Genomic DNA, 26,687 nt, shown 5'->3' on the forward strand with positions numbered 1-26,687 from the left:
GATGACAAAAGGTGGCAGACTTTTGTCCTGGGGATAGGTAGGTGAAGTGTTTTAAGAAATGGTTATTTTCAGGCTATGCAGAAGAATGAGACTTCACCATCAAGCCTCACTACAGTCAGGCTTGCAGAGCAGCGACACTGTATTGACAATGACAATCCTTTCTTTTAAACTCCAAACCTAACTAAGCCACACGTCTCCATGCAAAGGGTAAAAGATTGAAGACGGAGAGGGAAAGGACAGGAGGCGGGGCATACCGGGCCTGGAAGGCTTCCAGCTTGTCCCCGTGGACCCTCCTCGCCCCTATGAACTTCCGCCCCCAGTACCTCCGAGGCTCTGACAGGCGGATGCCTGCCAACTACGTGAGCACGTGGTGGCGCGCGCGGTCCTGGGGGCGGAGCCCAGGGGGTAGCTGGGAAGCGACGCAGGACGTGGGTCCGTGCGTACGTGCTCGCTCACGGCGGCGGCGGCGGAGCGGAGAGGCCAGAGCCGGAGACCGAGCTGGGATCGGGCCCCGGGCGGGGGCGGTGCGAGCGGCGCCAAGCAGATCTTAGGGGCGGGGACGGAGCCGGGGCGGGCGGGACTGAAGCGGAGCCCGGGAACGGGGCGGGAGGTCCCAGGGTCCCGGGTTGGGGGGGTGGAGCAGCACTTCGTCGCCGCGGGGGTGCCGGGACTCCGGCCGCAGTGTCGCCGCCATCACGGACTTCCTGTGGGACAAGCGCACGGGCCTCGCCGCCAGAACGGTGAGCGCGCGGGTTGGCTGGCCGCGGGGCCGCGCGGCCGCGCGAAAAGATGGCGACCGCGGGGCGGGCGGGGTTAGGCTTGGGTTGGGGGCAAGGGACGGGGGCGAGATTTGGAGAGGAGGAGAGTTGAGACCTACGAAGCGACGGAGTAGGGAGATGAGGGGGAAGGAGGTCGGCCTGCGTTAGATGTACCAAGAAGACCTGTAGGAAGCTTGGGCGGAACCAGACTAGAAGGGGTGATAGAGTAAGGATGGGAGTGGTTCCAGAGATGTGAAGGAGTGGAATATCAAAGTTGGACTCGGGTCCAATCAAAGCTGGAGGGGAGGAATACATCACCGTGTCACTTGGAACATGCAGGAAGAATTTGCCTGTAGGAGTTCTGGATTTTCTGAGAAAGGAAAAAGCAAAAGATTTCAAACTTGAGAAAGGTAGGCTAGTGATGTTTTGAGGGGACAGTGCTGTGAGGCCGTTTGATGGTAGTATGTGGTGAGATGGCATTTATGTGGCTATGCTGATTAGGATGACTATGCTGGGAAAATCTTGTGCTTGCAGCTTGGTATGCTACCGGCCCGTTACACCAAGAATGCATCAAATACCACCCTCCTCAATTTGGGGAGGTTGGGAAGAAGTGATACAGAATGGTGGTCAGACATCGGAATCATTAAACCTTTTGCATACGCGATTCTCATACACCCCCACCAAGACTTATGTCCCTGGGCCTGTTTCATTTTATTCTGCCTTCCTATTCTCATCTTCCTGGATTGTGACAGTGATTTTTCTCTTTTTTCCTTGAAGGAAAAAAAGGATTTGTGAACCATCCCATTCCAATTCCATTAACTGGAAGGTGGCCAGCTGTCAGCTAAGTAGGGCTGATATTAATTAAAAACCACTTACTGGCCAGGCGCGGTGGCTCACATCTGTAATCCCAGCACTTTGGGAGGCCAAGGCGGGCGGATCACCTGAGGTTGGGAGTTCGAGACCAGCCTGACCAACATGGAGAAACCCTGTCTCTACTAAAAATACAAAATTAGCTGGGCGTGGCGGCGCATGCCTGTAATCCCAGCTACTCGGGAGGCTGAGGCAGGAGAATCGCTTGAACCCTGCAGGCGGAGGTTGTGGTGAGCCGAGATTGCGCCATTGCACTCCAGCCTGGGCAACAAGAGCAAAACTCCGTTTCAAAAAAAAAAAACACACAAGAAACAGTTGTTATCTACGTCTTAAGCACAAGAGTGGAGGGGCCAGATGGGATGCTGACTGTATTTTGTGGCCTACTACATTAAAACCTCTCAAGGGAGAGTTGGCCAAAGATGTGAGAGATGATTAAGTTAATTCAAGGGGCCCGACCCAGATCCCTGGAGCTGATAGTATTTGGCGTTTACCTGGTATATGTAGAAACCTGGGAGACTGGATTCCTACCCTCAGGACACTGATAGTCTACTTGAGGAGATGAGATGTACTCTTAATGAGTGTACAACATTTATCATAACTGTAAACCAAAGCTTTACTCTATTGACTTGTGAGGAACTCAGCATCACACAGATCTATATCTTAGATCCTGAACGGGGATACACTGTGGCAGTCTCCATCGGTCGTCATACACTTTCCTCTGTAATGAACTGTGTCCTAGACCTGAAGGTCTTCATGGAGTTGTGTTTGAAGAAAATAAGGATAGAACACTTGAACTGGCCGGGTGCGGTGGCTCACGCCTGTAATCCCAGCACTTTGGGAGGCCGAAGCAGGAGGATCACGAGGTCAGGAGTTTGAGACCATCCTGGCCAACATGGTGAAACCCCGTCTCTACTAAAAATATAAAAATTAGGAGTGGTGGCGCGTGCCTGTAATCCCAGCTACACAGGAGGCTGAGGCAGGAGAGTTGCTTGAACCTGGGAGGCGGAGGTTGCAGCGAGCCGAGATTGTGCCACTGCACTCCAGCCTGGCCACACAGCGAGACTCTGTCTCAAGAATAAAATAAGAACACTTGAACTGAGGGGTGGGTAATGAGGGATGGGTTTGGGGGCTTTCTAGAGTTTCAGCCAGAGGTAGTAGGTGGCTGTACTCCAATAAGGAGGAATTGTAAGTACAGAGGAAGACTGAGGAAGTTGTGCCTGGTAAAAAAGAGGCAGAAATAAAAGAGGGGAAAGCAGCTTAGCATCTTTGGAGCAGCCAGTCCTTGGAGGAGATTTCTGAAAACTCGAAACTTTCCTATTTCCGCTTTCCCTTGCCTTCCAGATGCCTCATCCTCGAAGGTACCACTCCTCAGAGCGAGGCAGCCGGGGGAGTTACCGTGAACACTATCGGAGCCGAAAGCATAAGCGACGAAGAAGTCGCTCCTGGTCAAGTAGTAGTGACCGGACACGACGGCGTCGGCGAGAGGACAGCTACCATGTCCGTTCTCGAAGGTGAGGCCTCAGGAAGAGATACTCAAACACAGGATCACTCGCTCATTCATTTGTTCAACAAATACTTATTGGTTATATGCTAAAACCATTGCCTTAAGTAGCTGGCTGAAGGTAATGTCGGGGTAGATAACCAAAGAAGCCATTTGGGCTGCAGTGTTAAGTGTTAGAATACATAGTGAGGAACTGAGGACGTACCCAGTGCGTTTGGTTGGAGTGGGGCAGGATGTGTAATTCAGAGAAAACATTGCAGAGAAAGCAACATCTGTATATGTCTGGAGGACAAGTAGAGTCAGGTGGGGGAAGTGTCTTTGGGCAGAGGGAAAGCATGTGCAAAGGACTGGGAGCTACAGGTAACTAATAAGCTAACAGATAAGACAAAGTTAGATCTTTGTGTTTTTAATTTTTAAAAAATTTTAAAATATTTATTTATTTTTGAGACAGAGTTTCACTCTGTTGCCCAGGCTGGAGTGCAGTGGCAAGATCTCAGCTCACTGCAACCTCTGTGGCCCCAGGTTCAAGCGATTCTTGTGCCTCAGCCTCCCAAGTACCTGGGACTACAGGCATGCACCATCATGCCTGGCTAATTTTTTTTTTTTTTTTTTTTTTTGTATTTTTAGTAGAGACAGGATTTCACCATGTTGGCCTCAAACTCCTAACCTCAAGTGCTCCACCTGCCTTGGCCTCCCAAAGTGCTGGGATTACAGGCGTGAACCACTGTGCCCGGCCCAGTTTTAATATTTTAGTGGTATGTTCAGTGGAAAGAATGGGTTAAGGATGGTTTAGAGCAAGGGGGGATTTCATTCAGGAAAGCTTGAGAAAAAAATGGCTCTTTGTTTCTTTGTATCACTGCAGCGGGAAAAAGGCCCCAATAGGGAGTGGTTCTGCAGATGCCTTTTCAGAGGTTTTGGTGACATGGCAGATGTGCTTGTTACCTCACTTCTCTGGTCCCTTGGTCCTCTCAGTGACTCAACAAGTGTCTGAGAACAGTTTTCTAGCATTACTCTTTGTCCTCACTAAGGCAGGACCTTGTCACAGGGTATGGTAGGGAATGTGATCTGAACAGATACACCTCATTGGTGTTTGTTATCCAACAGCAGTTATGATGATCGTTCGTCCGACCGGAGGGTGTATGACCGGCGATACTGTGGCAGCTACAGACGCAACGATTATAGCCGGGATCGGGGAGATGCCTACTATGACACAGACTATCGGCATTCCTATGAATATCAGCGGGAGAACAGCAGTTACCGCAGCCAGCGCAGCAGCCGGAGGAAGCACAGACGGCGGAGGAGGCGCAGCCGGACATTTAGCCGCTCATCTTCGGTGAGTGCCAGCCCAGGCCCTTCCTCTCCCCACTCTTCTGCAGGCCCTCTAGGACTCTGGTAAGTGAGCAGTATCCTTGTTCTCAGCTGAACATTGGGGCATGAACACTGAGGTGGGCACTGAGTTTGCCTACTTTCTTGGAAGCTCTCCAACTCTTGAAGGGCCCTGGATCTGCTTTGGAGATGGATGGGCACGGAGCATTTGTGACCCCCAGTGCTCTCCCTGGCATGTTGGGCTTATTGTGTTGGGAGCAGCTTCTCCGCCCCAGCGGCCTCCACTCTTTAATGGGGACCTTGCTTGTGAACTGCCTTTTTCCCCCAAGCCCTGGGCTCTGTAGCCCCCTTGGCAGGCGGGCTTGGGTGGGGGCAAGGGGAGATCTGTGTCTGCCCGAAAGGGCATTGTGTAGAGCATGGGGTTGTGGGTGACATTGGCAACAACACTTCTCTGCTCTGCCCATGCCTCTCCCTGTTCCTGTTTTGGGTTTGGGGACTTGGGATTATGCGCCGCTCTCTCTTCTCACACCGATCCACCTTACTGCATCTGACGTGTTCCCTTCCACTGTCCCCCATCATCGTCTGTCCCCCCTGGCTGGGCGCCTGTGACCGGTGACCCCTCTACCACCCACCCCGCCTCCCTCCGGCCCCCGCTCCGACACCTGGCTTGCTCCGACCCCCCCTGCCCCCCGACAGCAGCACAGCAGCCGGAGAGCCAAGAGTGTAGAGGACGACGCTGAGGGCCACCTCATCTACCACGTCGGGGACTGGCTACAAGAGCGATGTACAAGCCAAATCGTAACAATCCTATAGCCTGTAATGGTCCCATAGCCATCCTAACGTCCCAAGCCAACCTGAGTCACAGCCTCTTGCCTTTTCTCAGTGGTGTTGTTTATCTGGGTGGTTTGAGTTGCTGTTGAGAATTGACCTCTGTTGTCCACTCCCAGCTCTCACGGCCCCTGGGTTAAAGGTGGTGGGAATCACGCAGGGGTTTTCTTCCCCTGTGACCATCTGTATCTGTTCCCCTTCCTTCATCTCCACCCCAGGTTGCTGTCCCCTTTTTTCTTCCAACTCAGCTCATTCCCCACCTTCTCTCCCTCCCTCTCCCCGACCCTGCTCTCTTTCATTTCAGATGAAATCGTTAGCACCTTAGGAGAGGGGACCTTCGGCCGAGTTGTACAATGTGTTGACCATCGCAGGTAACTGTCAGTCCCTCCCTACTATGTGGGGATAAAGAGATGGTTGGGGTTATATGGGGCTTTTTTGCTAATTAACCTGAGGTAGAATTTCTTAGTCACCCTACAGCCCTGTTCATTTTGAGACATTCTTGAGAACCCAGCAAAAGCCTCTCCTGCCAACTTACAGGGGTGGGGCTCGAGTTGCCCTGAAGATCATTAAGAATGTGGAGAAGTACAAGGAAGCAGCTCGACTTGAGATCAACGTGCTAGAGAAAATCAATGAGAAAGACCCTGACAACAAGAAGTAAGCAAGCAAGGAAGTATGTAGGGAGGCTGAGAGCCCCAACCCCTACACGGGAGAGACTTCTAGACCTGGTTTAGGCAGACAGGGGAGTCCTAGACCTTCTCATCCATTCATCTTTTGTTCATCATCTTAGAGTAGTAGAACATCAGGGTAGGAAAGGGGGGAGCCCATGATATTCCTTAATCCACTCCCCTTGTTTTCAGGGAAGTTAGATTGCTCTGTAGTTTGACCCCAGCCTAGAATGGCTTCTGTAGAGATATACCCTGGACATAGCCCTAGAACTAAGCATCAACCTCATCGAACAATGAATTAAGCTTTTATAAGTAGAACTATGCTGATAAGGCCACAGACATTTATGCAGTAATATTTTGTTCACATACATTCACAGTCCAAAAATAGAATAAGGACTTTAAGCCAAGATATGAGGCCAGTAGGTATAAATAGGAGCCCAGTGGTAGCTAGTGGTGAATGAATATCAGGAGTTGGGCTGGGGTTGGGATTTAGGATGGACAGTTTGATGATTCAGGATCTATACTGTTTGGAGCTTGGCACTCCACAGCTCTTCAGCAAATAGTTTTTTGAACTATTTAAAATACACAGGAAGATATTTTGAAACTTGGGCTGGGCATGGTGGCTCACGCCTGTAATCCCAGCACTTTGGAGGCCGAGGCGGGCGGATCACAATGTCAGGAGTTCGAGACCAGCCTGGCCAATATGGTGAAACCCCGTCTGTACTAAAAATAAAAAAATTAGCCGGGCATGGTGGTGGACAACTGTAGTCCCAGCTACTTGGAAGGCTGAGGCAGGAGAATCGCTTGAACAGGAGGCAGAGGTTGCAGTGAGCCAAGATCGCGCCACTGCACTCCAGCCTGGGTGACAGAGTGAGACGCCATCTCAAAAACAAAAAAGAAAAAAAACCTGGCAGATAGTACCATTCTTCTTGGGTCTGGTAGAGGCTATTCCTTAGCTGAACTGAATTTTGGTGTTAGTACTAGCTGGCATGGTTTTACACAAGTATGTGGAATCAACAGCTATGAAGTACCTCCTTGTTGGATGGCTGATGGGCAGATGGGAGCTCATCAGACAACCCCCCTTCCCCCATCTCTCTTCTCAGCCTCTGTGTCCAGATGTTTGACTGGTTTGACTACCATGGCCACATGTGTATCTCCTTTGAGCTTCTGGGCCTTAGCACCTTCGATTTCCTCAAAGACAACAACTACCTGCCCTACCCCATCCACCAAGTGCGCCACATGGCCTTCCAGCTGTGCCAGGCTGTCAAGTGTGAGTGGGGTGGGCCGAAGTGGACTCTGGGGCAGTCCCTCCCTTCATTGGATCTCTGTCGGTTGTGCACTGGTGAAGCCCCTAAACAGTCAGCTGTCTGTTATCTGCAGTTCTTTGATGTACTGTCATCTTGAAACGTCTTCTGACTTAACTCCTTGACTGATGTCTTTATCGTCACTGATTGCTCTTACTCTACACCTAGCCTAGCAGCAGCTAGAAGAGAAAGCCTTTGGAATCAAAGCACTTAATTACCCTCCCCTTTTCCTTTCTCCCTTTCTTAGGAAAGCATCAGTCAGACAGCAAACATAAAGAGACAAAAATACACTCCTTAGGGTAAAGGCTTACATTTGTCTGGGATGAGATGTTCATTCACAGCAAAGGAGATGGGAACACAGAGTATGTAGTTCAGCTAAGGGGCAAGGTGGGGAATTCAAAGAAATGTATCATTCCTCTGGAGTCATCAAAATAATACAGTTTCACAGAATTGAGTTAACATAATGCCAGCTAGACACATGTCAAGGTGTGTACACACTACAACTCAAAGCAAGCTTTTTTTTTTTACATCAGTTGAGCTACATATGTATCTTATATTAGAAAGAGCAGAGCTTCTTAGACCAGGCATTCCATTTAGACGTAGAGCAGAAAGCAGCCCTAGTGATTCTGGACCTGTCTCCTCACTGGCTTTGCCCTAGGTAACCAGGCCTGGGGTCAGCTGATACCAGTTAGCTCTGGCCACCTGCACCAAGCCTGACCTGGCCTTCTCCCCTACAGTCCTCCATGATAACAAGCTGACACATACAGACCTCAAGCCTGAAAATATTCTGTTTGTGAATTCAGACTATGAGCTCACCTACAACCTAGAGAAGGTAAGATGGATAGGGTCTGCCCTTGGTTACTGGGGGCGGGCAGCTGCGCCACTTTGCCTTCTGCCGAGCCCTTTGTTTTCTCCCTTTTATTTCGTCCTCCCACATTTTCTCCCTGTCTGGCTCCAACTGGGTAAAACTAAATAGGTTGAAAGGGAGAGATCTCTTAAGAAGACTTAAATTGGGAGATAACTTGTACAGGGGACTTCAGATAACTTTCCAGTAGAGTGAAAGTTTTTAAGGTTCTTGGTTTGGACTTTATTTATTTATTTATTTATTTATGTATTTATTTGAGACAGAGTCTCACTCTGTTGCCCAGACTGATGTGCAGTGGCATAATCTCAGCTCACTGCAACCTCTACCTCCCAGGTTTAAGTGATTCTCCTGCCTCAGCCTCTGGAGTAGCTGGGATTACAGGCACCCGCCACCACGCCTGGCTAGTTTTTGTGTTTTTAGTAGAGATGGGGTTTTGCCATGTTGGCCAGGGTGGTCTCGAACCCCTAACCTCAGGCTCCCAGAATGCTGGGATTACGGGTGTGAGCCACAGTGCCTGGCCCGGACTTCTTTTTTGAGACGTGTATTTCTGTGAGGTAGGAAAGCTCGGCTCCTTTGACTAACTGGAGATAATGGAGATCTCAGACCTAAAGAAGCTCTCCCTCCTTTGACCCCTTTGCTACATGTTACATATTTTTAGAGAAACTCCTTTGCTACATGTTACATTTTTTCAGAAAAACCCATTTGCTACATGTTACATGTTTTCAGAATAACTATATATCCGGCACTTGAGTGTAGTCTTCAGATGCTTACAGATGTGCACGCTGTTCTATAATCATTTCTTAATCCTTTTGCTCCCCTACTTCTAAAAGTATTATGCTGGATGTGGTGGAAGCTGTAAAACAGGAAATTTCCCAGGGCTTGTAAGGCCAGGCAGGAGATCACAGTACCTTTTTTAAGGCTCAGAAGCAATGTAGAGAATACTGGTGGAATCTCAGTCTGGGTGCAGAGGTTCATCCTCTTTCTCCTCTGCTCCTAGAAGCGAGATGAGCGCAGTGTGAAGAGCACAGCTGTGCGGGTGGTAGACTTTGGCAGTGCCACCTTTGACCATGAGCACCATAGCACCATTGTCTCCACTCGCCATTACCGAGCACCAGAAGTCATCCTTGGTAAGGGAGGGCAAGGCTGTCCAAGTGTGTGAGATGATGTGAGGGTGGGGCCACCTAAGCCTCATAACACCTTTTCCCTCCCATTCTCACCCAGAGTTGGGCTGGTCACAGCCTTGTGATGTGTGGAGTATAGGCTGCATCATCTTTGAATACTATGTGGGATTCACCCTCTTCCAGGTAAGTGATGGGATGTCTTACTTGACTGCCTGGCATTCTTCTACCTGGTTCCTTTGTTTTCTGCTGAGGACCTGCCTACTCAGTTCTCCACATTGCCTGCCTTCCTGGCAGCTGATCCTTAGCATGCCCTTTTCAGTCCCATGCTCAGTTCTGTTTTTGTTTCCTAGACCCATGACAACAGAGAGCATCTAGCCATGATGGAAAGGATCTTGGGTCCTATCCCTTCCCGGATGATCCGAAAGACAAGGTGAACCTTGAGGGGGCACTAGTTAACCCTTTTCCTTTTCTCTCCACAGAATTGGTCTATTTCACATCATTTTCTTTTTTCTTTGATACCTCCTCTCCCCCCAGTTACTTTCAGATGGGGAAATAAGGGAATTGTAACAAGGGTGACCTTCTGATTCCTCAACCTCCCCTTCCCCTCTAGAAAGCAGAAATATTTTTACCGGGGTCGCCTGGATTGGGATGAGAACACATCAGCTGGGCGCTATGTTCGTGAGAACTGCAAACCGCTGCGGGTGAGCTGGGCTCGGGATAAATAGTGCCCACCGTCCAGAAGTGACTTCCTTCTTAGGGTGGTTTGCCCCCTGGAATGCTCTTCACAAGCAGAGGGTTAGGAAAGGAGGGGAGGAAAGCTGAAAGAAGACATCTTTGGTCAACAGAAGAAACATAAGAGGGAGTGGTTTTGTGGAGGGAAGGAGGTTAGACAGCCTAACCTTGAGACAACCAGAGATCAAAGCAATGTCCTGGATTCTTTAGGTCAGACAGAAAAGAATAAACTACCTTGGAAGAGCTTACATTTTAATGAGGAACTAAAGAAGATTCATGAAGTTGACAAGGATATACAAGTAGAAAGAACTTTCAAAGATTATGGAGTAATTGTGCTAGTGGGAAGGTAGGTTGAGCTATAATATCAGAAACGTTGGTCCTGGTGTGGTCGTGGTTAGGTAGCCTTCAAATTGGTTGCAAGCAGAGCCTTGGTTCTCCAAGAATGAAAGGTAGGGTCTTGAAGAAGGCAGGGTTTGTAAGGCATCCTGCCTCACCTTTTTCCTGCCCTCCTCCACCAGCGGTATCTGACCTCAGAGGCAGAGGAACACCACCAGCTCTTCGATCTGATTGAAAGCATGCTAGAGTATGAACCAGCTAAGCGGCTGACCTTGGGTGAAGCCCTTCAGCATCCTTTCTTCGCCCGCCTTCGGGCTGAGCCGCCCAACAAGTTGTGGGACTCCAGTCGGGATATCAGTCGGTGACGATCAGGCCCTGGGCCCCCCTGCATCTTTTATAGCAGTGGGTGTCCAGTCCAGGACACTGGTGCTTTTTTATACAAGAGAACGAGCCAGAGTTCACTCCTTCCTCCTGGCTCTCTATATACCTGTGAATATGTGAAATAGTGTAAATATGAAAGAACTTGTACTTATCACTTCAACCCCTGCCTTGTACATAATACTATTCCATCCACACAGTTTCCACCCTCACCTGCCCCCTCATACGGAGTTGGATGGGGGCCGAGTGAGGTAACCAGGTGGCATCTACCCCATGTTTTATAAGGAATTTTGTACAGTCTTTGTGAAATAAAATAACGTGCTTCATTTGACCCCCATCCCTGGAGTTGGAGGTTTGGGAATGCTGGGGTGGAGGGATGAAACAATTGGCAAACTTTCTGAGTTTGGGTATGAAGGGAGTCCTCCTTACCCTCCAAAATGAAGCACAGCCAGGCTACCAGTTTATTTCCCCTGTCCACCTTATCATATGGGAGGGTAGTGATGGGTGGGGCAGCATTTCTTTCAGATTAAAACAGAGAAGTGTTATGAGGTGGCACTTCTCGGATGTGGAATTATGAGAGTTGGGAAAGATCTGACTCCTAGAGTCATTAGGCCGCGGCCCAGTATAGAGCCAGAAACCCAGGTTGAAAACGTGCTCAACCTGGCTCCTAGGGGGGCTTGCCACGACCGGTCAGAAGGCTCCCGTCGTCCATCTCGGGAGACTAGGAAGGCCGGATTCCTACGCGAGGCCTGCTGGGAAGTGTAGTTCGTTAGTGGAAGGAAGTCACATGGAAGAGGGGCGGTAGTTGGTTGTGGGCACTGGGTTAGAGGTATCACGTGGGAGCACTTTCGTCTTAGCTTTTGGACAAGACGCAGGCGCAACCCACGGCTGCTGCGGGGATCCTTGTGGCCCTTCCGGTCGGTGGAACCAATCCGTGCACAGAGAAGCGGGGCGAACTGAGGCGAGTGAAGTGGACTCTGAGGGCTACCGCTACCGCCACTGCTGCGGCAGGGGCGTGGAGGGCAGAGGGCCGCGGAGGCCGCAGTTGCAAACATGGCTCAGAGCAGAGACGGCGGAAACCCGTTCGCCGAGCCCAGCGAGCTTGACAACCCCTTTCAGGTGACTTGCGCCGGTCGGCCTCTTTTGGGCGGTCAGGTTGATTCTTCCCGGTTCTGTAGGGTCGGGCTAACTTGTATCCCCATTTGTGACATTTGATCCTGGGAAGAGCCGCCACGTGGGGTGACAGTGACTCCAGACCAGTGAGCACTCTGGGGGGCGGGCCCTGCCCCTTAATGGGCTGGCGCTGGCAGTGTTGGATGATGGATTTGAGGTAAATGTTGTCCCAATCCTGGGACAACGGCGTGGCCCCGAAGGTGCAGTACTTGGAGCCACAGGCAGTTTGGGAATGGTCCCTGGGAATTCCCCTAGGTGGCACTGGGTGCCAGCTGAGCCCCGGGTCTCTGCCCTCAGGACCCAGCTGTGATCCAGCACCGACCCAGCCGGCAGTATGCCACGCTTGACGTCTACAACCCTTTTGAGACCCGGGAGGTGAGCTACTGGAGAGCATAGGAGTTCAAGGAAAGGAAGGGTTTGCCAGTGAGACAAGTTAGCTTGGGTACAGGGGACTTTTCTGCATGCACAGGAAGGAAGAGGCACTGTGATCTTAGTTCCCTGAGAGAGGCTAGTCAGCCATGGGATGCCTCATCCTTCTAGGGCCACCAGGGCCACCAACCCAAATGGTTTGAGCTCTAAAAGTCAGTCCTGGGAAGATCTGGAGGCTGGCAAGGCCTTAACCAATGTTCTGTATGGGAAGGCTTTCTTGAAGAAAATAAAGGTTGGGGCTGGTTGGAGTTTAGGTTAGGTGTGCAGTTTGAAAGCAAGGAATGAGGAGGACTACACCTGTTTGTCCCACTGGATTAGAAAATGGTGAGTTGTAAGAATTTAAGGGGTTTTCATGGTACTTAAAACTTAAAAAAAAAGCCAAGCATGGTGTGCATGCCTGTAATCCCACTTGGGAGGCTGAGGTGGGAGGATTGCTTGAGCCCAGGAATTTGATGGAGACCATCCTGGGCAACAGCGAGACCCCCATCTCTTGAAACGTTTTAAAAATTGGCTAGGTGTAGTGGCACATGCCTGTAGTCCTTGCTACTTGGGAGGCTGGGATGGAAAGACTGCTTGGGCCCAGGAGTTTGAGGCTTCGATGAGTGATGATTGCACCACTGCACTCCAGCCTGGGTGGCAGAGAGACAACCCCACACTCCATCCCCAGAAGAAAAGAAAAGAAAAAAAAAAAACACAGTTAAGTGGGGAGATATGGTAAATGAGTGATTTGAGTCCTCACTAAGGAATTGGATATGAGGGATGATAAGGCTGCTACAGGTCATCACAGAGTTCTCTGACAGAAATTCAACAGAAGAACTAGCTTCCTAACAAATGGGGGAAAGGCTGCTTCCTTACATCATGAGTTCTGGGTCTAAAGGTATTCAAGCAGACTCTAGATTCCTGTGTTATGAGGGACTAGATGATCACTAAGGTCTTTTCCTCAACAGCCACCACCAGCCTATGAGCCTCCAGCCCCTGCCCCATTGCCTCCACCCTCAGCTCCCTCCTTGCAGCCCTCGAGAAAGCTCAGCCCCACAGAACCTAAGAACTATGGCTCATACAGCACTCAGGTACAGGAGGTGTGCAGGTGAGGGCTGGGGAGAAGGGCCAGTCCTGGGGCCCAGGGCTCACATCTCCATCTGCTCACACTGGGCAGGCCTCAGCTGCAGCAGCCACAGCTGAGCTGCTGAAGAAACAGGAGGAGCTCAACCGGAAGGCAGAGGAGTTGGACCGAAGGGAGCGAGAGCTGCAGCATGCTGCCCTGGGGGGCACAGCTAGTAAGTAGTAGAGTGGGGAAGAGCATCTGAGAGTTTGGGAGGAGCAAAAACAGGTCTTAAGGGCCTGGGCTCGGCTGGGTGTGGTGGCTCACACCTATAATCCCAGCACTTTGGGAGGCTGAGGTGGGCGGATCACGAGGTCAAGAGATCGAGACCATCCTAGCCAACATGGTGAAACCCTGTATCTACTAAAAATACACACACAAAAAAAATTAGCTGGGCATGGTGGCGCGCACCTGTAGTCCCAGCTACTCGGGAGGCTGAGGCAGGAGAATCGCTTGAACCCGGGAGGTGGAGGTTGCAGTGAGCCGAGATAGCGCCACTGCACTCCAGCCTGGTGACAGAGTGAGACTCCGTCTCAAAAAAAAAAACAAAACACAAACCTGGGCTCTGGAGTCAGACTGCTGAGTTTGAATTTTAGAGATACTGCTTACTAACCATGAGCTTTTAGGGAAGTTACTTAATCTCGAATGCCTCAGTTTCCCTATTTATAAAATGAAAACCACGTTTGCATCTGTTTGACAGGGTTGTTGTGAAGGTTAAACAAAATATATGTGAAGTACTTGGTACAGTGCTTAGATGTTTTAAATAATAATAAACAGTATTAATTTTTCCACTCTCACTTGTCTCCTTGGACCCCAAATTGGAGATAAAAGAGAGGATCCAGGGCTGGGTATGGTGCCTCACGCCTGTAATTCCAACACTTTGGGAGGCCGAGGCAGGCAGGTTGCTTGAGCTCAGGAGTTAGAGACCAACCTGGACAACATAGTGAGATCCTGCCTCCAAAACATTAATGAAAAAATTAGCAGGGCATGATGGTACCTGTCTGTAGTCCTAGCTCCTCAAGAAGCTGAGGTGGACGGCCAGGCGCCGGGGCTCATGCCTGTAATCCCAGCACTTTGGGAGGCCAAGGCGAGTGGATCACCTGAGGTCAGGAGTTCAGGACCAGCCAACATGGTGAAACCCTGTCTCTACTAAAAATACAAAAATTAGCTGGGCGTGGTGGCACGTGCCCGTAATCCCAGCTACTCAGGAGACTGAGGCAGGAGAATTACTTGAACCCGGGAGGCGGAGGTTGCACTGAGCCAAGATCACACCACTGCACTCCAACCTGGGCAACAAGAGCAAAACTCTATCTCAGGAGAAAAAAAAAAAAAAAAAAAAGCTGAGGCGGGAGGGTTGCTTGAGCCCAGGAGGTTGAGGCTACAGTGAACCGTGATCATACCACTACCTTCCAGCCTGAACAACAGAGACCCTATCTCAAAAAAAAAAAAGAGAGAGAGAGGATCCAGGGATGGAGAGAAGGGGGAGTGATTCCTTTGTTGGTCTCTGTTTTACTTCTGGGGTCCACCTGTTTTTTTGTGCCTTACAGCTCGACAGAACAATTGGCCCCCTCTACCTTCTTTTTGTCCAGTTCAGCCCTGCTTTTTCCAGGACATCTCCATGGAGATCCCCCAAGAATTTCAGAAGACTGTATCCACCATGTACTACCTCTGGATGTGTGAGTAGTGAGAAGCCTTTTGGAGGAAGTTACAGGTAGATCTCTTAACTGCCCTGGGGTCCGCTCACCAAGAACCAAACACTTCACCTCTATTTAGAACTCACCAGCCTGCTAGCAAATGTTCTTGCCCTCTCCCCACTTTTTATTGTCCATATGCAGGAATATATTTTGAATTCTTTAGATGTCTTTGGGCTGGGTGCAGTGGTATACGCCTGTAATCCCAGCACTTTGGGAAGCTGAGGTGGGTGGATAACCTGAGGTCAGAAGTTTGAGACTAGCCTGATCAACATGGAGAAACCCTATCTCTACTAAAAATACAAAATTACCTGGGCGTGGTGGCACATGCCTGTAATCCTAGCTACTCAGGAGGCTGAAGCAGGAGAATCACTTGAACCCGGGAAGTGGAGGTTGCAGTGAGCCAAGATCATGCCATTGCACTCCAGCCTGGGCAACAAGAGCAAAACTCCATCTCAAAAAAAAAAAAAAAAAGGCCGGGCACGGTGGCTCACACCTGTAATCCCAGCACTTTGGGAGGCCCAGGTGGGCAGATCACGAGGTTAGGAGATCAAGACCATCCTGGCTAACACCGTGAAACCCTGTCTCTACTACAAATACAAAAAATTAGCCGGGCGTGGTGGCGGGTGCCTGTAGTCCCAGCTACTTAGGAGGCTGAGGTAGGAGAATGGGCGTGAACCCAGGAGGCAGAGCTTGCAGTGAGCCGAGATCCTGCCACTGCACTCCAGCCTGGGCGACAGAGCGAGATTCCATCTCAAAAAAAAAAAAAGAAAAAAAAAATTAGCTGGGCGTGGTGGCGGGTGCCTGTAGTCCCAGCTACTCTGGAGGCTGAGGCAGGAGAATGGCGTGAACCGGGGAGGCGGAGCTTGCAGTAAGCTGAGATTGCGCCACTGTACTCCAGCCTGCGCGACAGAGCCAGACTCCGTCTCAAAAAAAAAAAAAATGTCTTTGCAAGGGGATCACACATTATTGACATTTGCTTTCTCCATCTCCTCTGTTGAGGATTCCATGAAGGCCTTCATTTCCTTACTCTGCCATGTTTGGTGAATATTATAGGGTGAGCATAGATGGGAAGGAGCCTTCATTGCAGTCCAGAAGGGCTCCTCATCCTGTCCCTCTGCCCCTTAGGCAGCACGCTGGCTCTTCTCCTGAACTTCCTCGCCTGCCTGGCCAGCTTCTGTGTGGAAACCAACAATGGCGCAGGCTTTGGGCTTTCTATCCTCTGGGTCCTCCTTTTCACTCCCTGCTCCTTTGTCTGCTGGTACCGCCCCATGTATAAGGCTTTCCGGTAAGTGTGTTAGTGGTGGGAGAGTGATGGAGACCTGGGATGGGCCCCACGTCTGCCCATCCTTCAGCTCTAATTCTCCCACCCTCCCCATTTTTTTCCTCTTTGTAGGAGTGACAGTTCATTCAATTTCTTCGTTTTCTTCTTCATTTTCTTCGTCCAGGATGTGCTCTTTGTCCTCCAGGCCATTGGTATCCCAGGTTGGGGATTCAGGTTTGTGAGGCTGTTACCCACCCTCACCTTTCCCTCTAGATCCAGCCAGCACTGGGTGCTGGGATAGGAGTTGTTCAGAAAAAGGAAATGTGGTTTTAATCCTTGGGAGGTACTAGTTTAATGAGATACAAGACATACTTCCAGGATAGAGCGCAGACAGCACTCTTGACACATATAGATTGAAGGGAAGAATGCTGCATTTGGCCAATCTAAGGTGGCTTCCTGGAGGAGGCATAGAACCATGGTTGAAAGGAGGAAGAAGAATCCCCAGATGAGTGCCTGGAAGAGCTTGGAGAGCTCAGGGCTAATGGTTCAGAAACTGGAATTAAACTATGAAGAGATTAGATACAGTTTGGGATTGTGGTGCTTGGAATGCTGCTCGATTGACAGGGAGCCACTGCTGATGGGAAGGGTAGGAACAGGGGATGCTGGTGACATAACCAGTGGAGAAGCTGAGGAGCCCCTCTTCACTGGCTCATCCTTCCCTTTACAGTGGCTGGATCTCCGCTCTGGTGGTGCCGAAGGGCAACACAGCAGTATCCGTGCTCATGCTGCTGGTCGCCCTGCTCTTCACTGGCATTGCTGTGCTAGGAATTGTCATGCTGAAACGGGTGAGGGCTGTGTCGAAGGTGGGGCCGGGATGGTGAGATCATGGGTCCCCAGGGGCGTGGGTGGAACATTCAGGAGCAACTGGCACAGGTCAGGCTGCTGGGTTGTTCTCAGCTAATGGACCTCTGGGGTGTGTGTTTCTGTGTGTGAGTGTGTGTGCTGGGCAGCAGGCTGCTGAGTGGTAGTGATGCTGTTAGGCTGGGGTGGGGAACCAGTGGCTGGAATGGGCTGTAATGTCTTTGTCCTCTACTTGCAGATCCACTCCTTATACCGCCGCACAGGTGCCAGCTTTCAGAAGGCCCAGCAAGAATTTGCTGCTGGTGTCTTCTCCAACCCTGCGGTGCGAACCGCAGCTGCCAATGCAGCCGCTGGGGCTGCTGAAAATGCCTTCCGGGCCCCGTGACCCCTGACTGGGATGCCCTGGCCCTGCTACTTGAGGGAGCTGACTTAGCTCCCGTCCCTAAGGTCTCTGGGACTTGGAGAGACATCACTAACTGATGGCTCCTCCGTAGTGCTCCCAATCCTATGGCCATGACTGCTGAACCTGACAGGCGTGTGGGGAGTTCACTGTGACCTAGTCCCCCCATCAGGCCACACTGCTGCCACTTCTCACACGCCCCAACCCAGCTTCCCTCTGCTGTGCCACGGCTGTTGCTTCGGTTATTTAAATAAAAAGAAAGTGGAACTGGAACTGACATCCCCGTTTCCTGAATCTTCATTGGGAATTAGGCCTTATGAAAGAGAAAGGAGAGTGTGGAGTGAGGTGGGAAGGTCGGACCCGGCTTTAGTGTAAACTGGGAGATATGAGGGGCAGGGCGGTGGAGCCCGAGTGGCTGGCGCAGGAAGGAGGTGGGAAGTCCACGGAAACGCGAAACCCGGAGACGCCAGGGAGCCCTGCTCCCCACCCCTCTCCATTAATGACGGGGAAGAGCCACCGCCTCTGCTGGGAACGCCAAGGAATACGCGGGCCTGGAGCCTGAAAAGCTGGGTGGGGCTCAAGTGGAGGCCCAAAGGATCACTAGCAGCCTAGCCAGGGTCCAGAGAGAGGCAGGGACTGGAGGAGCGCTTATCCGACTGCCTCGCCCTGCCGCGGGATCCCCCAACCCCGACAGGGTCTCAGTCCCGAACTACAACTCCCGGGGTGCACCGCGCCGGCCCTCGCCGCCACGCCCCTCCTTCCCGCACCATCCCCATTCCCATCCCCCTTCTCTAGTCCCCGACCTGCGGCAGCCGGAGCTCGGGGAGCGGAGCGTGGTGGGGAGGGGAGCGGGACAGGCGACACAGGAGACAGCGGCGCCGCGGCCTCTCCCCACCAGGCGGCCCCGGATCCCACTGGACGCCCTGAGGGCACACCGACCGCGCCTCTAGAGTCACCCCACGCCGACCCCTCCCCTCTTCTCTAGACTTATTTCCATCCTTCCCGCTTTTACCCTCCCCACCCCTCCCTGGGCTCCAGGCCGCCGCCCCCTCCTCACTCCTGGACCGGCCCTTCTCGGTGCCCCTCTTCCCTAGGGAGATGCGATGAGCCGGTGCCCCCGCGTCCTCATCGTCGCCGCGGGCACGGTGCCCGTCCAGTGCCCGTGGTGGGGAGGGAGCACTCCGCGGTCCCTCCGTGACGCCCCTCGCTTGGCCCCCCCCACAGCTGGCGTCCCTCGGCCATGCCCCAGGGGACCCAGCCAGGGGGTGGGCTCTAGAGCGAGTGGGGTGGAGAGGAGAAAGGACGGGGCCTTGGGCGCCTCTGAGATGCTCCCAAGTGCCAGGGAGGGCCGAGCGAGGCGCAGGCAACCGGGCAGCAGGCATGATGCCCTCGCCTAGTGACTCCAGCCGCTCGCTGACCAGCCGGCCCAGCACCAGGGGCCTTACCCACCTCCGCCTCCACCGACCCTGGCTGCAGGCCCTGCTTACGCTGGGGCTGGTCCAAGTGCTCCTGGGCATCCTGGTGGTCACCTTCAGCATGGTGGCCTCTTCCGTCACCACCACCGAGAGCATCAAGAGGTCCTGCCCGTCTTGGGCTGGGTTCTCGGTGAGTTGGGTGCACAGTTGTTGGGTGGGGGAGGCTCCTCGGGCCCCACCCTCCACACCAGCTGCAAGTCCACATCCTCGCCTCTCCTCCCTCTCCTGGTCCTCTGCCTCCTTACAGGGCTGGGTGCATCCTGTGGTGAGGGGCTCACTCAGGAGCCTCCCCTGCCAGGCTGAGCCTGTGCCCACTCTGTCCCCAGCTGGCGTTCTCCGGGGTGGTTGGCATTGTGTCCTGGAAGCGGCCATTCACTCTAGTGGTAGGTGCCAGGGTCCAGTGCCCACTGGGAGGCAGGTGCCCAGCACCCAAGGGGAAGCCCATTTATGTCCTCAAGAAGGGAACTGGCTCCCCAGTTGGTGCCAGCCGGGTGGGCACGAAGTGTCTGTGAAGGAGGGGGACTCTGTCCGTGGAAGAGGAGTACTCATGAGGGTCCCAGCCCTGAGTCTGCACCCTGTTTTCCCCAGATCTCCTTCTTCTCCTTGCTTTCGGTGCTCTGTGTCATGCTTAGCATGGCTGGCTCTGTTCTCTCCTGTAAGAATGCTCAACTGGCCCGAGACTTCCAACAGTGCTCTCTGGTGAGATTTGAGGAGGGAGAGCTGGAAAGAACTGGCTGGGGGAGGTGTGCAGGACACCTCAGTTTGTCCTGACTCAGGCTGCCTCACCCTCCCTGCTCCACTCAGGAAGGAAAGGTCTGTGTGTGCTGTCCCTCTGTTCCCCTCCTCCGGCCCTGTCCAGAGTCGGGGCAGGAACTGAAAGTTGCCCCTAACTCCACCTGTGATGAAGCCCGAGGGGCCCTCAAGGTGAGCTTGCACCCCGCAAACATCCTCCTGGTTCTCACTCTTGCCTCCCCTGCTGGGGTACTCACAGGCCCATAATGTGTGGAACTTAGCCGTCTCCTGACTCCTCTCCTCCTTTCCCTTCCCCAGAACCTGCTCTTCAGCGTCTGTGGGCTCACCATTTGTGCCGCTATAATCTGTACACTCTCTGCTATTGTCTGCTGCATCCAAATCTTCTCCCTGGACCTCGTGCATACGGTGAGAAGGGAGCAGGGGCCAGGGCACGCAGGTATGGTGGGGGCAGGGGTGTGTGTGCTGAGACTTGCCTGAGGGAACAATGGCTACAGATCTGGCTTTTGAGCACCAGGAGCTATGGGTTATCTATTATCCTCATCTATTGGAGGAATGGATGTTTAGTGGGGAGGATGAGAAGGGGAGATGGCAGGGAGTGAGTTAAGTATGTGATGCTGGTCTGGGACCAGGAGAGGGGGCTTTAGAGAATGGGACTGGATGGTGGGGTAGAGTCAAGAAGGTCCTACGCTGGGCACGGTGGCTCATTCCTGTAATCCCAGCACTTTGAGAGGCCCAGGCAGGCGGATCACCTGAGGCCAGGAGTTCAAGACCCACCTGGCCAACATGGCGAAACCCTGTCTCTATTAAAAATACAAAAATCGGGCCGGGCGCAGTGGCTCATGCCTATAATCCCAGCACTTTGGGAGGCTGAGGAGGGCAGATCACCTGAGATCAGGAGATCGAGACTATCCTGGCTAACATGGTGAAACCCCATCTCTACTAAACATACAAAAAATTAGCCAGGCGTGGTGGCGGGCGCCTGTGGTCCCAGCTACTCGGGAGGCTGAGGCAGGAGAATGGCATGAACCTGGGAGGCGGAGCTTGCAGTGAGCTGAGATAGTGCCACTGCACTCCAGCCTGGGCGACAGAGCGAGACTCTGTCTCAAAAAACAAACAAACGAAATACAAAAATTAGCCAAGTGTGGTGGCGGGTGCCTGTAATCCCAGCTACTTGGGAGTCTGAGGCAGGAAAATTGCTTGAACCGGGGAGGCAGAGGCTGCAGTGAGCTGAGATGGTGCCACCGCATTCCAGCCTGGGCGACAAGAGCAAGACTCCGTCTCAAAAAAAAAAAAAAAAAAAAAAAAAATATATATATATATATATACACACACACACATATATATACATATATATACACATATATATATATACATATACACAAAAAAATACAAAAATTAGGCTGGGCTCTGTGGCTCATGCCTGTAATCCCAGCACTTTGGGAGGCCAAGGCAGGAGGATCACCAGATATCAGGAGTTTGACACCAGCCTGGCCAACATGGCGAAACCCTATCTCTACTAAAAATACAAAAATTATCCGGGTGTGGTGGCGGGCGCCTGTAATCCCAGCTACTCGGAAGACTGAGGCTGGAGAATCGCTTGAACCTGGGAGGCAGAGGTTGCAGTGAGCTGAGATGTAGCCATTGTACTCCAGCCTGGGCGACAAGAGTGAAACTTCGTCTCAAAATAATAATAATAATAATAATAATTAGCTGGGCATGGTTGCACACCCTTATAATTCCAGCTACTCGGGAGGCTGAGGCATGGGAATCGCTTGATCTTGGGAGGTGGGGGTTGCAGTGAGCTGAGATCGCGCCACTGCACTCCAGCAACAGAGTCAGACTGTCTCAAAAAAAAAAGAAGGTCCTAGATGGAGGTGAGGCTAAAGGGTGGACATTCCTGTGAAGACACAGAATGTGTGGAGCTTCTGGATGGAGGTGGGGCCATAAAGAGGAATTTGTGGGTGGGCAGGGCCAGAGCTAGAGGTACAGGGTGAGTGTGGGGTTAAGGAGAGCTGATTTTGGGTGAGGGAGGGGCCAGAACAAGAGCTTCTCTCAGGGGATAGGGCCAGAAAAAATAATGTAGATGAGAGAGGAGTTTGGGGGCCCAGGAGGAGCTGTATTCCCAGAATCCAGACTTGCTGACCTGCTCGCTTCCCCAGCAGCTGGCCCCTGAGCGGTCAGTCTCAGGCCCACTGGGACCTCTGGGCTGCACGTCCCCGCCCCCAGCCCCTCTCCTACACACCATGCTGGACCTGGAGGAATTTGTCCCGCCTGTGCCCCCACCGCCCTACTATCCCCCAGAGTATACCTGCAGCTCAGAAACAGATGCACAGAGGTAAGGCCTGGTGGGGTCTTGCTGGGGGAGCTAAGGAAGGGGACTGGGGCTGGGCCTGGATTGCTGGAGAGAGGGATCTTTGTGGAGGGGGAATTATTTCTCCTACATTGACCCTCTTCCTCATCTGCCAGCATCACGTACAATGGCTCCATGGACAGCCCAGTGCCCTTGTACCCTACCGATTGCCCCCCTTCTTATGAGGCGGTCATGGGGCTACGAGGAGACAGCCAGGTGAGAGCACAGCACGGCTTGGGGCGGGCTGGGGAGCCGGGTTGTAGCCTGGAAAGCTGAACAGGCTGTAGCCTCTGGATAAAGATAATAACAGTGGTCAAGGTCTTTACAGCACCAGCACGCCCACTGTTGCCTTTGATCTTCCCTAGAGCCTGGTGAGGTGAGTGGGTTGGAAGCTATCATTTCTGCCATACAGACGTGGAAGCTGAGGCTGCACAATTAAGTGACTTGTACAAAGGGACAAGGCTGGTCTGGAATCTAAGTCTCCAGAGCTCTGTCTAGCACATGGGGGTGTTCAGTGTGTAGGGCTGAACCCTTGACCCTGTGTCTTCTGCAGGCCACTCTCTTTGACCCTCAGCTTCACGATGGCTCGTGCATCTGTGAGCGAGTGGCCTCCATTGTAGACGGTGAGCAGGGCGTAATGAGGGGTGGACAACGGCGGGGCTGCCAGGGATAGCTGGGGTGGGTAGAGACAATAGAAGGGGAAAACAAGGCGGAGTTGGTGGTTTGGGGACATGGGAGGGCTGCGGCAACTTGGAACCCTGGACTTATTTTTCTCCTCTGAGATAAAGCTGGAGGCACAGTGGCCCCTAGAGGCTGGGCTTGGGAGAAGAGGAACTGCCTGGGCAGGGCTAGGCCAGGCCAGGCTGGTGCTACACAGCGCCCCCTGCCGCCCACAGTGTCCATGGACAGCGGGTCTCTGGTGCTGTCAGCCATTGGTGACCTCCCTGGGGGCTCTAGCCCGTCGGAGGACTCGTGCCTGCTGGAGCTGCAGGGCTCCGTGCGCTCCGTGGACTACGTGCTCTTTCGCTCCATCCAGCGCAGCCGTGCCGGCTACTGCCTCAGCCTGGACTGTGGCCTGCGGGGCCCCTTCGAGGAAAGCCCCCTGCCACGGCGCCCCCCACGGGCCGCCCGCTCCTATTCCTGCTCTGCCCCTGAAGCTCCACCCCCACTGGGTGCCCCCACAGCTGCCCGCAGCTGCCACCGGTTGGAGGGCTGGCCGCCCTGGGTGGGACCCTGCTTCCCCGAGCTGAGGCGGCGGGTCCCCCGGGGAGGGGGCCGCCCAGCCGCAGCCCCGCCCACCCGAGCCCCGACTCGTCGCTTCAGCGATAGCTCAGGTTCCCTCACCCCACCGGGGCACCGGCCTCCTCATCCGGCATCCCCACCACCGCTGCTGCTGCCACGGTCCCACAGCGACCCAGGCATCACGACCTCCAGTGACACTGGTGAGCCCCCTCCCCGACTGCCCAGGCTCAGGAGAGGGTAGGCACTGGGAGTTAGGTGGCCAGTGATGCCCACCAGGATTGGGGCACAGTTGAGGTCCCTGAGGAGGAAGAAAGGGTGAGTTCACTCCTCTGGTAGACACTTCTCGGGTACTCACCTCCTAGGGACAGAACATCCACAGCTTAGCAGCTAAAAAAGGAGAATTTTTTTTTTTTTTTTTGAGACGGAGTCTCTGGCTCTGTCGCCCAGGCTGGAGTGCAGTGGCATGATCTTGGCTCACTGCAACCCGTTTCCCGGGTTCAAGTGACTCTCCTGCTTCAGCCTGCCGAGTAGCTGGGACTACAGGTGTGCGCCACCATGACCGGCTAATATTTTTTTTTTTTTGAGACGGTGTCTTGCTCTGTCACCCAGGCTGGAGTGCAGCCGCGCGATCTGGGCTCACTGCAAGCTCCGCCTCCCGGGTTCACGCCATTCTCCTGCCTCAGCCTCCCCAGTAGCGAGTAGCTGGGACTACAGATGCCTGCCACCACGCCCGGCTATTTTTTTGTATTTTTAGTAGAGATGGGGTTTCACCGTGTTATCCAGGATGGTCTCAATCTCCTGACCTCGTGATCTGCCCGCCTCGGCCTCCCAAAGTGCTGGGATTACAGGCATGAGTCACCGTGCCCGGGCAATTTTTGTATTTTTTAGTAGAGACAGGGTTTCACCCTTTTGGCCAGGCTGGTCTTGAACTCCTGACCTCAAGTGATCCACCCGCCTCGGCCTCCCAAAAGGATTTATTTTTTGAAACCAGTTCCACAGCTCTCAGCTTGGTCCACTTATCTGTCCTCCCCAAGCTTCAGCTGTCACTTGTAAAACATGTATAATAATAGTACTTCAGGCCGGGCATGGTGGCTTACACCTGTAATCCCAGCACTGTGGGAAGCTGAGGTGGGTGGATCACCTGAGGTCGGGAGTTCGAGATCAGCCTGGCTAACATGGTGAAACCCTATCTCTACTAAAAATACAAAAATTAGCCAGGTGTGGTGGAGCGCGCCTGTAATTCCAGCTACTAACAGAGAGGCTAAGGCAGGAGAATCGCTTGAACCTGGAAAGCAGGGGTTGCCGTGAGCCAAGATCATGCCACTGCACTCCAGCCTGGGTGACAGAGACACACTCCATCTCAAAAACACAAACAAACAAACAAAAAACATGTATAATAACAGTACTTCAGCCATAGGCATTGTACTCGAAGATGCTGAGAAAGGAGACAGTGGCCGGGCGAGGCTGTTCACACCTATAATCCCAGCACTTTGGGAGGCCAAGGCAGGTGGATCACCTGAGGTCAGGAGTTCAAGACCAGCCTAGCCAACATGGTGAAACCCCCATCTCTACTAAAAATTCAAAAATTAGCTGGGCCTGGTGGTGGACGCCTGTAATCCCAGCTACTAGGGAGGCTGAGGCAGGAGAATCGCTTGAACCTGGGAGGCGGAGGTTGCAGTGAGCTGAGATCGTACCACTGCACTCCGGCCTGGGCAACACAGTGAGACTCCATCTCAAAAAAATAAGAAAGGAGATAGTACTGGGGAACGCTCAGCACTGTGCGCCAGGTGCTGAACAACACCACTGCAGTCCCTGTTGTGGTGGATTGTACCATCTAGTTGCTGGCTAATATGGACAGAGATGCTGGCCCTTTGATTGGGGATGGAGCGTGGGAGCTGTGAAAGCTCCTCTGGGCTTGAGTTCCCACAGGAGGGTGGGCGTGTCCACAGAACACTTCCACTCACTCCCTGTCTCCCTTTCTCTCTTCTCCCCAGCTGACTTCAGGGACCTTTATACCAAAGTGCTTGAGGAAGAAGCTGCTTCTGTTTCCTCTGCAGATACAGGTCAGGCATGTGGTTTGTGCCCCAGGGGTGGGGATTGGGCATGGCTGCCCAGCCCCCTCTCCACCCTACAATACCATTCTCTTATCTCTGTCTCTCTGCAGGGCTCTGCTCTGAAGCCTGCCTCTTCCGCCTAGCCCGCTGCCCTTCCCCCAAGTTGCTACGTGCCCGGTCAGCCGAGAAACGGCGCCCTGTGCCCACCTTCCAAAAAGTTCCCCTGCCCTCGGGCCCTGCACCTGCCCACTCCCTGGGGGACCTAAAGGGCAGCTGGCCAGGTCGGGGCCTGGTCACTCGTTTCCTCCAGATATCCAGGAAAGCCCCAGACCCCAGTGGGACTGGAGCTCATGGACATAAGCAGGTAGGAATTCGGGGAGCCAGGAAAGGTGTTTGGGAAAGCGTGGAGCTTCAGATTGAGCCTTATTGATGATGCCCTTTCCTGTGTCCCTGTCCAGGTGCCCCGGAGCCTGTGGGGCCGGCCTGGCCGAGAGAGCCTCCACCTTCGCAGCTGTGGAGATCTGAGCTCTAGCTCTTCCCTGCGGCGTCTCCTGTCTGGCCGCAGGCTGGAGCATGGTACCCGCCCCCACAGCCTCAGCCTCAACGGGGGCAGCCGGGAGACTGGGCTCTGACCTGGGCTTCTTGTCACACTGAACACATCCAGCCACAGGCACCAGCTGGTTGGGACCAGCAGCCCCCAGCATCCTCTTGCACTGGCTGGCACAAAAAGAAACCTGCTGTATACCCCCCAAAGTGTCCCTTTCCCTCCTACCTCTGGGGTCTCTTGCTGCTTGCCTCTGCTGCTCTGGACTGGGAGAGCTTCTGTCCTGTGCTGCATGGGTATTTAGGCTGTGGGGGAGATGCCCCTGCTTATAGCACTGGAGGAGGAAAACAAATTCTTGTCCCCCCCAGAATGAGAGTGGCTCTTTCTGATTTGCAAGGGCACTGTGGTCAGGACAAAGGCATGGCCCAGGTGTTTAAGTACAGGGTGACGTGTGCCTATGCAATGGGGTGGTAAGGCAGGCACGAAGAGTCCAAAAAATCTAGGTGGCCTCTCAGCTCTGCCACCTCTAGCTGCATGACCTTGGGCAAGCTATGTAACCCCAATTGCCTGATCCATTAAAGACTGTGAAGGTAGAATGTTTGTAAAGCTCTTAACAGTATGTAAGCCTTCAATAAATTTCAGTTTTCCCCTTCTTTTCTTGATCA

At 53.0% G+C, this 26,687-nt stretch overlaps 3 protein-coding genes across 11 annotated transcripts; all 3 read left to right on the top strand.

Moving 5' to 3' along the window:
• Window positions 1-606: 606 nt before the first annotated feature.
• CLK2 (CDC like kinase 2) lies at window positions 607-11,021 on the top strand. Of its 5 annotated transcripts, XR_611540.4 has the most exons (14): window positions 607-740; window positions 2,970-3,139; window positions 4,234-4,462; window positions 5,152-5,239; window positions 5,588-5,654; window positions 5,821-5,937; window positions 7,052-7,218; window positions 7,990-8,084; window positions 9,115-9,244; window positions 9,339-9,421; window positions 9,589-9,668; window positions 9,849-9,939; window positions 10,181-10,316; window positions 10,489-10,623. XR_611540.4 is itself a non-coding variant. In XM_008970204.5 (13 exons), exons 2-13 carry the CDS (start codon window positions 2,970-2,972, stop codon window positions 10,669-10,671), a joined length of 1,500 nt encoding a protein of 499 aa, XP_008968452.1. In that variant the 5' UTR covers window positions 607-740; the 3' UTR covers window positions 10,672-11,021. The 5 variants fall into 5 exon arrangements, 4 of the variants coding, with proteins under 4 accessions (XP_008968452.1, XP_008968453.1, XP_024784177.1 ...); XM_008970204.5 differs by lacking the exon at window positions 10,181-10,316 and having other exon boundaries at window positions 10,489-11,021; XM_008970205.5 differs by lacking the exon at window positions 10,181-10,316 and having other exon boundaries at window positions 5,155-5,239; window positions 10,489-11,021.
• Window positions 11,022-11,131: 110 nt separating this feature from the next.
• Window positions 11,132-17,881, top strand: SCAMP3 (secretory carrier membrane protein 3). 3 transcript variants are annotated; one of them, XM_008970199.4, is made up of 9 exons: window positions 11,132-11,803; window positions 12,155-12,232; window positions 13,234-13,356; window positions 13,443-13,563; window positions 14,936-15,064; window positions 16,208-16,367; window positions 16,476-16,577; window positions 17,071-17,188; window positions 17,443-17,881. In XM_008970199.4, exons 1-9 carry the CDS (start codon window positions 11,738-11,740, stop codon window positions 17,587-17,589), a joined length of 1,044 nt encoding a protein of 347 aa, XP_008968447.1. In that variant the 5' UTR covers window positions 11,132-11,737; the 3' UTR covers window positions 17,590-17,881. The 3 variants fall into 3 exon arrangements, with proteins under 3 accessions (XP_008968447.1, XP_008968449.1, XP_034792842.1); XM_008970201.4 differs by lacking the exon at window positions 12,155-12,232 and having other exon boundaries at window positions 11,444-11,803; XM_034936951.3 differs by lacking the exons at window positions 12,155-12,232; window positions 13,234-13,356 and having other exon boundaries at window positions 11,468-11,803.
• Window positions 17,882-18,055: 174 nt separating this feature from the next.
• On the top strand, window positions 18,056-26,687 carry ENTREP3 (endosomal transmembrane epsin interactor 3). 3 transcript variants are annotated; one of them, XM_034936889.3, is made up of 12 exons: window positions 18,056-19,209; window positions 19,406-19,462; window positions 19,668-19,778; window positions 19,884-20,003; window positions 20,130-20,237; window positions 21,992-22,167; window positions 22,299-22,398; window positions 22,736-22,805; window positions 23,079-23,624; window positions 25,419-25,487; window positions 25,589-25,842; window positions 25,937-26,687. In XM_034936889.3, exons 1-12 carry the CDS (start codon window positions 18,985-18,987, stop codon window positions 26,108-26,110), a joined length of 2,010 nt encoding a protein of 669 aa, XP_034792780.1. In that variant the 5' UTR covers window positions 18,056-18,984; the 3' UTR covers window positions 26,111-26,687. The 3 variants fall into 3 exon arrangements, with proteins under 3 accessions (XP_034792780.1, XP_008968457.2, XP_034792793.1); XM_008970209.5 differs by having other exon boundaries at window positions 18,060-19,209; window positions 21,995-22,167; XM_034936902.3 differs by lacking the exons at window positions 19,406-19,462; window positions 19,668-19,778; window positions 19,884-20,003 and having other exon boundaries at window positions 18,064-19,209; window positions 21,995-22,167.

Source organism: Pan paniscus, chromosome 1 (genome assembly GCF_029289425.2).
Source record: "Pan paniscus chromosome 1, NHGRI_mPanPan1-v2.0_pri, whole genome shotgun sequence".
Taxonomy (NCBI): Eukaryota; Metazoa; Chordata; class Mammalia; order Primates; family Hominidae; genus Pan; species Pan paniscus.